The sequence below is a fragment of the Pinus tabuliformis genome, chromosome 5_2 (genome assembly GCF_031772625.1).
Source record: "Pinus tabuliformis cultivar Carrire ecotype Pingquan chromosome 5_2, CPIR1, whole genome shotgun sequence".
Taxonomy (NCBI): domain Eukaryota; kingdom Viridiplantae; phylum Streptophyta; class Pinopsida; order Pinales; family Pinaceae; genus Pinus; species Pinus tabuliformis.
The window spans coordinates 271,731,371-271,743,594 of record NC_142306.1 but is presented as its reverse complement, the minus strand read 5'-3'; the positions used below and the strand labels follow the sequence as shown (position 1 = coordinate 271,743,594).

Below are 12,224 nucleotides of genomic sequence, written 5' to 3'. Positions count from 1 at the left end.
GATTTCAGTGTTACGCATATGTAAGAAATTGAGCATTTCAACTGAAGAATTTGTCTATTTTTCGCTTTTTATTTTTTTGTTCAGCTATTTCTTCTATTTCACATTTAGCATATAACCGTAAAAAATCTGTGTATAATATTTTGCATTTAAGCGTTCTTTGAATCAGAATCAAATGAGGATCTGGCATTTCAGCGTTCTTTGAATCGGAATCAAATTAGGATCAGGCATTGAAGCGGTCAAATTAGTGAGAAGTATCAATCATTTCAGCCGGTAAAAAAAATCGTTCCTTTTTTATGTCAAATATAATTCTGGACTGTTAAAGATCTTTCTTTGCATATAAACTTATGAAGTTAAGCAGTATTTTTTCAATTAATGAGGATCAAGAATTTCAATGCTCATTTTGCGAGAAAGTATTAGGCATTTCAATTGTCAAAAAGAGTTTTCGTTGTTTTTAGTTCAATATTTTTTTTTCACCTCGCATTTGGCAGGTAACTGTCAAAAATCTATCTGTGGACATGTATTTTTAAAGGATTTAGGCATTATATGCGTCAATATGTGAGCTTCTGCATCAAAATTAAGTTCTTTTGCTTTTCATATTAGGGGATTCGATTTTCTTTGGAGGAGTTAGTTGGCTTAAAGGAATTTTGCCGTTCGCAACCTTGCTTTTCATGTTTTAACAGTCCTTACATGCCGGTCCTGAGTATTTTCACTTATAAGTTATTACGGCCATTTTTGGTTATTTTAGTATCAATACAGTTATACTTCGTTTTTTTCATGAGATGTGAATTTTTAGGCTTGTGAACATTTGAGTTTGGTGTCAAAGCATCTCTGTAATCACAGATGTTCGATCAGTTTGACTTGTGCTAGTCATGCTCGTTGATTGGGAGATTTTTTCTTGGACTGTATACTTATTTCCGATGAATATTCAAGTGTACAGTAAGCTTCTTTGGATGATGTAGAGTCATTTAAGCCATACGATATCCTTTGGTTCTGCAGTCAAAAATATGACTTTTGGTGCTTACTAGATATGATTAATCAAATACATTTCTTCTAAAAATAAATTGTATAGTTCTGGCGGTTTATGGTTCCATAGATATGCAGATGCTAAATCCGCGAATGAGCTGTCAGACAGTTTCTCCTCTGTTCTAGTTTTTCCTCTGTTATTTTTAAAGATGATTTTTTTAAATAGTTATAGAGATTTGAACTTAATCTTATAAAACATTTATAGAGAATTGAACTTTGAATCATGTTTTCCCCATCAAGGAGAGAGTGTCGAGGAGCTAATTCTCCGGAGTAAGTTCAGAGCAGAGAGCCTACATCAACGGAGAACTGAGGAGCCCTTCTCATCCCTTGCAGCGCCAAAATGGTGAAGTTACCGATTATCCACCTGAAGAAGAAGAAGCGCATCAGTAGCCAGAGGAAGAAGATAACGATGGAGAAATAACAGACAAAACTCCATCTAGGGTTGCTTGCAACCATGATGAAGAGTTTAATCTCATTCAGACAGAGACCAGGGCTTTGGTTAGCAAGGTCAAGAATAATGTACGGGCTATGTTGGATGATACCGGGGCGAAGATGGAGGGATTGATTGATAGCTTGTTTAAGCGTGCTATTGTCCCTGCCCAAGTTCAGTTCCTCGGAAGTGACATAGGAATTGGGAGCTGCCTATGCTCGAATTTATCCACTTCACTCTCGAAAGGGATTATTTGATTCTTACAAGTTGAGATCTTCCCTATGATATGTTGTTTTGCAGGTTCTTTGCAGTGGCGAATGCAATTGCCTGTGGGTACACTTTGTTTTCATTTATCTTCTCCATAACCGGTAAATTTTCCTCCTCTACACTGTCAGCCTTTCTTCTCTCTGTCACCGATTTGGTAATGCCTTTTTCTTCTTCTTTGCTATGAAAGTGTGAAAGATGCGTTATAAATGTTGTTCAAATCTCGAATTGAATTTCATAATTGTGTGCAGGTGATGGTGGCGCTGGTATCGACGGGGGTCTCTGCAGCCGCTGCCATTGCTTACGTCGGGTACAAAGGAAATTCTCATACTCACTGGGGAAAACTCTGTGGTATATATGATCGCTTCTGCCACTCCATTAAAATTCAATATGCTCTCCAACTCCATAAAAAACCATCTATTTTTATGTCTTTCATTATGAACATCAAGTTCAACATCTTATATCATGTATTTCAGAATGAACGAGTTATGAATAACAAGTTCAACATCTTATATCATGTATTTCAAAATGAACGAATTATGAATAACAACTTCAGTGTCTTATATCATGTATTTGAGAATGAACAATTAATTCAGTAATTACATCGTGTATTTCATAATGACCAACAAAGTTCAATGTCTTATATCGTGTATTGTATTTCAGAATGAACAATTAATTCAATAACTATATTGGATTTGGGTGTTTACTGATTTCTAAATTTCAAAAGAAATCAATGTTTTCCCATTCATGGTTATACCACCACGGCTTTGCCAACAATAGACAAGAGATATATTTATTAAAAAATATAAAAAAATTACTTCCCTTACGATTTCAGCATTGTACTTTGACCAATACAATTCGTTTAAAAACGAATCTGCAAAAATAATTTGAAAACAATTTCGACCGACATCTTTTTATTACAAAATAAAAAATTACTCTTACGATTTCAGTATTGTACTATGAGTAATACAAATCATTTAAAAATAATTTCGAAAAAAATTTTGCGGGTATGCCATCTGCAAAGTAGACCTTCTAGCAGACCCCGGCAGGGACTACCGGCTACATGCAGCACTTGTTGATATATAACAACGCATAAAAAACGAGTAAATTGTATAGTCATAAGAACCCTTTCAAGAAGCCACAAAATATGTGTATCCTATTTTTGTTTCATGCACATTCATCCAAACATGTGACATAAGTTAAATATGATAACATACTCATTAAAATATATTAAGTTTGCAAACACACAATTTCACTAAATAAATTAATTTTTTTAAAATATTAACCAATTTTAAGAAAATATATATATAATTAATTTTATATAAAATATGATAACATACTCATTAAAATATATTAAGTTTGCAAACACACAATTTCACTAAATAAATTAATTTTTTTAAAATATTAACCAATTTTAAGAAAATATATATATAATTAATTTTATTTTTTATATATATTTATATTTAAATGTTTGTTTATTTTTAAAACATTATTTTTTTAATTTAAAAAAAAAAAAACAAAAAAAACAAAAAACAAAAACATTAATTAAGAAAAGTTTATATGGAGTTTATAATACTAAACTGAAAGTAAGTGTCTCTACACGAAAACCAAAACCAAATTGTAAAAAAAACTCTAAATAAACAGAATAATATAAACAAAAGTTTCACCTAATTTAGAGGGGAAATTTTCGGATCTATTTTTCTTTCGATTCTTTTTCGCTACTTTCACTCATCCATTCGACGAAAAAATAAACAAAGATTACTGAAAATTTTCCTAACCAAATACTATTACTCTTTAAGAAATTATAATTTTATGAATCAATATGTTGCACTTTCATTATTATCAATATTAATTAACTTCCCGAAAAAATAAAAATTAGAATATTCATAAAATAAAGGTGACGATGTACAAAAATATATAATCATCTACAAGGAAAGAACATCGTTTTGAGAGGGCCAAGATAAAGAACAAACGCTCACAAAGATGCAAACCATTTTTAACTTTCAATTGAATAGTTGTGTGTGAATGGATGACAGGCTAAATAATCTCGGGAAATAATGATGATAACACCAAGATGGGAAGCTTCATTGTTTTGAAAATGACAAAAAATTGAAGGATTAGAAAAGCTTAGGTTATCAGATAATTAAATCATTTTTAATTAAACATAGTGGGTAACACAGAATTAGATATAATGTGGATGTGCCGAGAGAGGGGGGATTAATTAAATTTAGTAATGTGTAAATTGTGTATCATAAAAAAAATTAATGGAGAGTAATAATGATAATTTACTTATTATATATTATAATATAATTGCACTATATAATTTATAATATAATTGTAATTTAAATTTTAAATAATTCAAGTTTTTAAAATATTTTTGTTATGATTTAAAGATAATATTTATTAAAAAATAAATTAATATTATTTATATTTGAATTGTAAACACTTAAACTTAAGTGATAAAACTCTACCATGATGATTTATTAAGAATTTGAGAATATATATATATATATATACAAAAAGTACGAGACAATTGGTCTCAGTAACATAAATGGAAATTAATTATCTAATCTATATAATATATTATATAATTTCAAAAGATTAGTTTAACATTTCTCTTTTTAATCTGAAGGGACATCTAATGTGCCAAGTAATATTCTAAATTTTTCAAAATTTTCAAACTTGAATGCTTTAGTGATGATATGAACAATTTGTTCTAAAGTTGGACAATGTGTCAGATGAATAACTTTGACATTTACATAATGTCGAATCAAATTATATTTGGTGTTGATTTATTTTCTTCGATCATGAAACTTTGGATTCTTGGCCAATTGTATTGCATAATAATTTTCAATGTGTAAAGTAGTTGAAGTCTTTTGCTTCTCGTGTAAATCTTCAAGTATTTTTTTGATGCCAAAATATTTATTTTGTAGCTCGATCTACCCAGCATATTCGGTTTCAATGGTTGAATCTGCAATAATATATTTATTTCATGATCTCCAGGTGATGGTTGTTGATCCAAGGTTCATCAAATAACCAGAGGTAGACACTCCATGCTCCTTACCTCCATAAAAAATAGGATCAAAATAGCTTTTGAGATGGAATTCTATATCTTTAGAATATTTGATGTCGTATGATTGAGTTCCTTTTAAATACTTGAGCACTCATTTTCTTGCAATCCAATGACCTTCGCAAGGTTGATGCATAAATTTGGAAAGTGTCCCTAAAACAAATGCAATATTGCGACACATGGTGATCAGGAAATTTAAACTTCCATCAAGTTGTTTGTACTTTGTTGGATCTTCAAAAATATTTCCTTCATTTGAATTAACCTTCAAATTCTGCTCCATTGGAGTAGAAACAAGGTTACAATCTTGCATTCTAAACTTGTTCAATAGTTCTCCAACATACTTTTTATATGAAAGGAAAATATGCTTGGGTTTTTTATCAACTTAAATTCCTAAATAATAATTCAACAAACCCAAATATGTCTTGTGAAAAACCTTTTGTAACTCCTTTTTAACAGATGCTATGTAATTATCATTGTTTCCTATAATCATCAAAGCATCAACATATAAAGCTAGATATACAAATGATTTTCCAACCTTCTTAACAAAAAGAGTTGCATCATCTAGATCAAAAATATTATAATTTAACTTGCGAAGGTGTTAATTTAATTTTTCATACCATGCATAGGATGTTTGCTTCAGGCCATATAATGATTTTACCAATTTTCATACATTTTGTTCTTTACCTTTAATAGCAATACCCTCTAGATGAAACATATAAACATTGACCTTCAAATCACCATTTAAAAAGGCTGGCTTTACATCCATATGATGTATCTTCCATCCCTTTTGAGCTGCTATAGAGAACAGAGTTCTAATAGTGCCCCTTCTTGTTGTAGGAGAAAATCTCTTGTGTAATCAACACCTTCTTTTTTAGCATATCCTTTTTCTATAAGTCTGGATTTGTATTTGTCAAGTGAATCATCTGGTTTATATTTAATTTTATACATCCATTTAAAACCAATAGGTTTTATGCCAACAAGAGGATCTACTAGCCTCCAAGTGCCATTTTTAATGAGAGCATAATATTCCTTTTCCACTGCATATTTCCATTCATAATAATTAGTAGCTTCTTCAAAAGAATTAGATTCACTAATTGCAGAAAAATTGAACTCACAGTTACCTGAACTTCAAGTGTTCTCTTCTCTATTTTGCCTAGAAGAGATTCCTATTTCATACTCATCATATTTTCTTGGAAATGTTTTGGGACATGTTGATCTTTACAAAAGTGGTTGTGTTAGTTGTTTTTTCTCACCCTGAAGATCAGGCTCTTCAAGAACACTTTTTGACCCTATAGAAACAATATTGTCATCCAATCTTTCTTCAGCGGAAATATTTTCATCAGCTAGCATTAAAGATTGAAAATTAATAGATGGAATATCCAGAGACTGATCTAGAATGGGAAACCCCCTTCAGTATGTGGAACATTGTTATCAGATTCAAAATAAAACCTTTTAGATGTAAATTTATCGAAATGGGCTAGTAGTCTATCAATAGTGGAAATATCCTTATCTGACTGAAGAAAAATCACATCTCTTCAAAGAATAAATTTCTTGTTGTCTGTAAGATCTTGAATTATTAGAATATCCCAAAAAATGCATTTTCTACTTTTTGCACTCAACTTATTTCTCTATTGTTTAGGAATTTAAGAATAACATGGAGATCCAAAAATTCTTAAATTTTAAATAGTTGGAAGTCTATTGTACCACATTTCACAAGGAGACTTGTTATTGATGTCAGAAGAAGGACAATGATTTCTAATGTAGGTTGTTGTAACGAACCTCTTATTCCCTCTATGCATAATTTTTTTTCAGTATTGCATGACATGGCCTTCCTAATATGGATGTCTTGTGTAACCCTTCGCCATGATTAGTGTTATTTATAATGTTGTTCAATTCGTTTTGCACTACGGAACAACTTTTTGTCCTTACTACCCTTTTTACTCATACTTGGAATTAATTACCATAGTCCCACTGGGTCCATCCACAAGGGTTCTATTCATCATGCAATACATTCCTTAATGTTATTTCTTTAGAGTGGATTTAGATTTGGATTATTGTTTTCGACTTTTTTAACCATACTCATGAGCATGTTACCCTACATATTCCATCCAAAATGGTTTATTTTTAGTTTAATAATGTGATTGGGATTGGTTTTCAACACTTAAGGATATGATGTGTTAGTCTCGTAATGACATATCCATATGGTGGAGTTCATGTAGCTCTTTCAACCTACACAATGCACCTATTTGACCCTCGCTTACCTTCTTGATACTGGTAATGATGATTTATAATACAATATGAGATTGAGGCTCCTTTGTTCATGAAGGGTATCCCATTTAGTATTATATTTCATACATGTCTTTATACTCTATGCTACTTCTACCCATGTAATACATAACTGGAGTTAGAACTTGCATAAACCATGGAGAAGGCTTACATTGTCATAATATTCCATCTGCTTCGAGTTTAAAAGAGTAAATATGGCCCTTGACTCCCCTCCAGTGCTGGCAGTACCTCACAACTTCAATAGCATAACCCAAAAAGTCAAGGCATGCCACGCACATAACATCACATGGGACCATGTGACTCCTGTTACTTAGGACTCAGCACGAATGGATGGTTTTGATTATCTAGGTGACAATCACTTCCCTTACCATATTCAACCTTAATTGCTTGGGTAGATCTCCCCTTCATTGTTTCCTCCTCTGTCTGGAAGCAGCACTTTGGGTTCTGATTATTCCCTATGGCCTTCATCCCTCAAATATATCTGGAGCAACAATGAAACACCCTCCATGTGTATGAATTATTTATGATAGCATATTCATTGATGTCTAGATTTACAAAAATAAAAAGGCCAAGATTCAAAGTTCTTTGTATTTAATATTTTCGATATTTGAGATAAATTTCCAACGAGAAAAGAATATAACTTCAATTTTTTTCAAATAAAAAGACAATGAGTTGTAGTTTTTTCTATTAAATGTTTTCAATATTGGAGAAATTCGGATTGAAATCCTATATATTTAATACGCAACGATTTAAATTAATTTAAATTTTATTTTAGTTCTTTTCTAGATAGAATAAATTTAGATATATATTCTAGATTCTCAACCAGATGCATTTGATGTATATTCCTTGGCATATTTAATAAATTCACATTTGTGTATTATAAGTTTCAACAATTATTATAAGAAGCAATTTCAATTTCAATTTCGAAAGTAGTTTCAATTTTTTGACAGTCATACCATGAATTTCGAGGATCCGCGTAGCAAGAAATATTGCTTCCAAAACTTAGAAAGTAGACTCGAGGTATGAAGTGGTCTATCCGCATCTATAAATTTGAGTAGTCGCCACCCTCCATGTTTTTTGACCAAAATTGGATGGAACGAAACAGAACAAGAGAGATATTCTCACCGAATATGTTGGCATCGAAAGTTCTTTAATCTGACACTAGAAATAATTCGATTTCTTCGGGTTGCTACAGGTTTGCAGCTAGATTGCCTGGACTATGTGGTGCGGTCACTACTTTTATTGTGTGTTTGAATGAGTGGAGCCTATAGGTGGCTTTTTCTCCCTCACGAAATCTGAATTGCAAGCTGTAGAAGGTACACTCAAAACTAAAAAATGGATCCCCAATTTCCCCACCATCACAAGTAGTGTAGAGCATGTTGCAATTTCAAAGGATGATGTTGAGGCTATGCCTCACCTTTATTTGCTTCAGCATAGAGATGAATTCCTCAAAACTATTATTGTCTCTATGCTTGCAGGGTCGCTCTAGAATTGGATGCCATCGGCCTTCGCCTCCACCTCCATTCCTAATCCAACACCATCCACCTCCACCTTTGAATTCTATTGACCTTCACCTCTGCCTCCATTCCTAATCCAACACCATCTACCTCCACCTCCACCTCCTCCTCCGCCTCCATTCCTAATCCAACAACAACATTGTGCTGATGACTCAAGAGGGTGCTTCATCACGGTTTCCATGGACTCTTCCATCACCACTGACCAGTGGCAGATGGGGATCGATCCTGGAACCTGTGAACAATGATTATCTCATGGGCCATTCGGGCCTGTGAAGAGTGGTGAAAGAATCCTTATCATTCTTAGGGTTCATCAAATGAAACCAGAAAGTCCAACTTGTTAAGTAAATGAGTAAAACCTATTCTATGGAATCGGTGATGGAACATTGCCAACCAAAAGGTGAAGATGAATAATTATAGACAAATTTTACAACCTGGATTGAATTGTTTTTAAGTAAATCTAGTCTCCATATCCATTTAGTTGCATGACACCTTTTACTATAATAAATTTATGTCTAATCCATTGTCATCGTCATGAATGTGAAGTGTACACCACTGTTGCACCATAAATGAAATGCATGCGCTGTGCCACTGAAACCTAATAGTAATGAGTGATATATATATATATATATATATATAATTTAAAACTTTTGATATTTTCCTATACCCATCATTTTGACGTTTTCCTCAATTATTTGTCAGTTGACAATGGCGTGTTTAATTTAAAATCAAATGTATTTTAGGAAACAGTTGACAATGGCGTGTTTAATTTAAAATCAAATGTATTTTATTCCTAAAAAAGAGAAAAACGGGTAAATGGATGTCAAATTTAACCCCTGACTGGCACAACCTCTTTGTAAGTACTTTGTTGGTTAAATCTAAAATGGAATGAATTTACGCATATACATATATTTTATTTCATGCATCAGATTTTGACTCTTCTGAAGTTTTCATTGTGAGAATCGTGAATTGTTGTTGGGTCACAACGTGCTCCTTGTACTAACTGCATTTCTCTAGTCGACACCCCCACCTATTGGGTACGTTCAGGTACTATCATATCTATCTATATGCAGTTCACAATTAATTGAACCTGTTGATTCTTTGTTACTATTGGTGGTCTAAGCAAGATACACCTCCCTGTGACTGACCAATTCAACAGGTCATTTTCTTAACAGTGGTGTTTCGCTCTAGTTTTTGAAGGAACGTTACTCCGCTTACCCCTTTTCATCACCCCTATTTTTGCAAGTGTATTCATGGTGCTAAGGATCCCAGGTAATATCATTAAGTTAAATCCCTATCTTTAAATTCATTTAATCCAGAGTTAACTTATATCAATCATAATGTTTAACCTACTAGCTCTCATCATTATGCTTGAGCGGCATTGTTCAATAACTTCTGACACAAACATAACACCTACATTGTTTTAATGCAGGCAGAGTGAACCTGAATGAAAACTTATGCTCCAAGTAGTTCCCTTTTCTAAATTACTACTTGTTTTCAACATATACCAATTTATTTCTTCGTTGATGGCTTACCCATTAATTTATGTGTTCCGGTTTCAAGTATAAGGTAATTGTGTTATTGTTCCAAGTCAAACACATGTGCGTATATACTCTTCCTAACTCAGAATCTCTTACTATAGGTTGGTGTTCATGGTGCTCTTGATCCCCATAGGTCACTTTTCTTTGTGAGGAGGAAGTTTTTAGGTGTCAAATCCAGAATTTATGTTACCATTATTTAATTTGTAATCCTAAATCCCCTAGCCTCTTGTGGCAGGGAAAACTAGAATTTCGAATGTAATAACCATTTAATGTATTTATTGAATTTTTCTACTGGTTCATTTACAGTTGAGTTCATATTTAGGTGTGGTAGAAAAATATATCATTTTCGAATTGCATATTTAATATGAGAAGGATCCATATATTAAACTATGTATATATATCCATTAATCTTATGATTTAATTTTCTTCCTTGTACAGAATTCAGTATCTTAAGAATCATGAGCTTTCAATTTGATACTCTACAATGAAATCTGTAACTTGTTCTTATTTTCCATCTTTCACACATGTATTGGAAAATATTAAATATGTTATAATGGGTTGCGGATTATGGAATTTTCTAAATATTTTCCACTTATGGTTATCAACATTTCCTCTAACAGAAGCAGTTGTCTGTGTACATAATATCAATTTCTTTGGCTATTAGTCATGCGTCTCTTTGAATTTTTACCTTTGTTACAGTACGTTTAGTGGTAATATATCAATTGAGTGTTAGCTATCGAATTAGACCAGTTTTCATATGATTACATGAGATTTAACACTATTTTCAAAGCTCCATGTTTTTCTTTCCATACTAGTGGTTGACTTCGAGCTATCTTTAGCAAAGGAGTTTCATTTCTAATTTTCCTTCCCTAATTATAGGCTTCTACAACAATGAAAACTTAGACTTTTATAAGGAATATAATTTCTCATACTCGCCATACAGCCTCATACTACAACTGATAGGGCATTAGAAAATTTTTTTCTCTAATTCATTCATTACTATTAACATAATATGAATTTGTATTTATCTTAACACTAGATAGCTTCCAGATCTACTAAACTTGCCCTCCTTTTCTATTAACAACATTCTCGGTACTCTTAATTAAACATGCATTACAATTATCAAATCCAAAAATTGTAGTTATTGAGCACTTGTTCACTAATTCCACTTTTCTTAGCTACAAATTCAGTTCGTAAGTCACAAAAACCTAATAACTTCCTTCTAACTGTAGCATCGTTTTCATACCCTAGACACATAGGAAGCAAAAGATAAGAGTTTAATAATTATCAATTAATTGCCTAAATATAGCATATAATCTATCATTAAACTAAGATGTAGGAATTATAACAGTTAATGTAATAATGCACATATAAATGAAAGACACCATCAATAATCTGACCAGTAACATTGTATGAAGTTCACTTGAGAATTTAACACTTGTGCTACCCACCCAACCATGAAATGAGTTCCTCTAGTTTGCCCTTGAGCTGAGATGAACTTGCCAACATATCAACCCCCTTATGTTGATACCTACTATAGGTATTTAATACCTTTGCTTCTTGATAAGTTTTCATTTAGTAGGGTCATGCTTTGTGGACCTTATCTTATCCACTTGCATAGGATTTTCCATCAAATCTCGCCTTTTTCCCCTATGGATGTTTTATGATTTTCCATGTTTAGCATCTTTCTCTAGCTAAATAACTTAATGGATATTTCTCTCCAATCGATTAAGCTTTTCTAGAATTTTATCTAGAATTCTTATCATGAAGCAATGACAATCATCTCATTTCCAGGTATCTCATTCTCAAGTACATACATCTCATTTATTTATTAATAATATTTGTTTACATATTTATTCCAATATCCCCCCCATAGCTTTCCCACCATTTTATCCAATGTAGTTGAGTCAAATCAATTAGTATTGTAACAATGGAGGGATACTACATTCTCCTCCCCTTTTATTAACATTGTCCTTGGTGTTCATTATCTAGTTTCCTTTCTTGGAAACCTTCTTGGATAGGTTTTCATCTGTACCTTTTCCTTGCTCCTGTGTATCCTTTGTAGAGATAATGATTTTCCTCATACATAAGCATGA

At 32.2% G+C, this 12,224-nt stretch overlaps 1 protein-coding gene across 1 annotated transcript; it reads left to right on the top strand.

The window, feature by feature from the left end:
* The first annotated feature begins 1,551 nt into the window (after positions 1-1,551).
* On the top strand, positions 1,552-2,198 carry LOC149158573 (CASP-like protein 1U1). Its single transcript, XM_089434038.1, has 4 exons — positions 1,552-1,631; positions 1,754-1,874; positions 1,969-2,068; positions 2,194-2,198. The coding sequence occupies exons 1-4, from the start codon at positions 1,552-1,554 to the stop codon at positions 2,196-2,198; spliced, it is 306 nt and encodes a 101-aa protein (XP_089290164.1).
* Positions 2,199-12,224: the final 10,026 nt, after the last annotated feature.

Bases quoted from the DNA above. Each gene is read 5' to 3' on its own strand.
- LOC149158573 (XM_089434038.1), top strand. From the start codon at position 1,552: ATGTTGGATGATACCGGGGCGAAGATGGAGGGATTGATTGATAGCTTG. The intron at 1,632-1,753 runs GTTCCTCGGAAG...GTTGTTTTGCAG, and splicing joins ATTGTCCCTGCCCAAGTTCA to GTTCTTTGCAGTGGCGAATG. The intron at 1,875-1,968 runs GTAATGCCTTTT...AATTGTGTGCAG, and splicing joins TTCTCTCTGTCACCGATTTG to GTGATGGTGGCGCTGGTATC.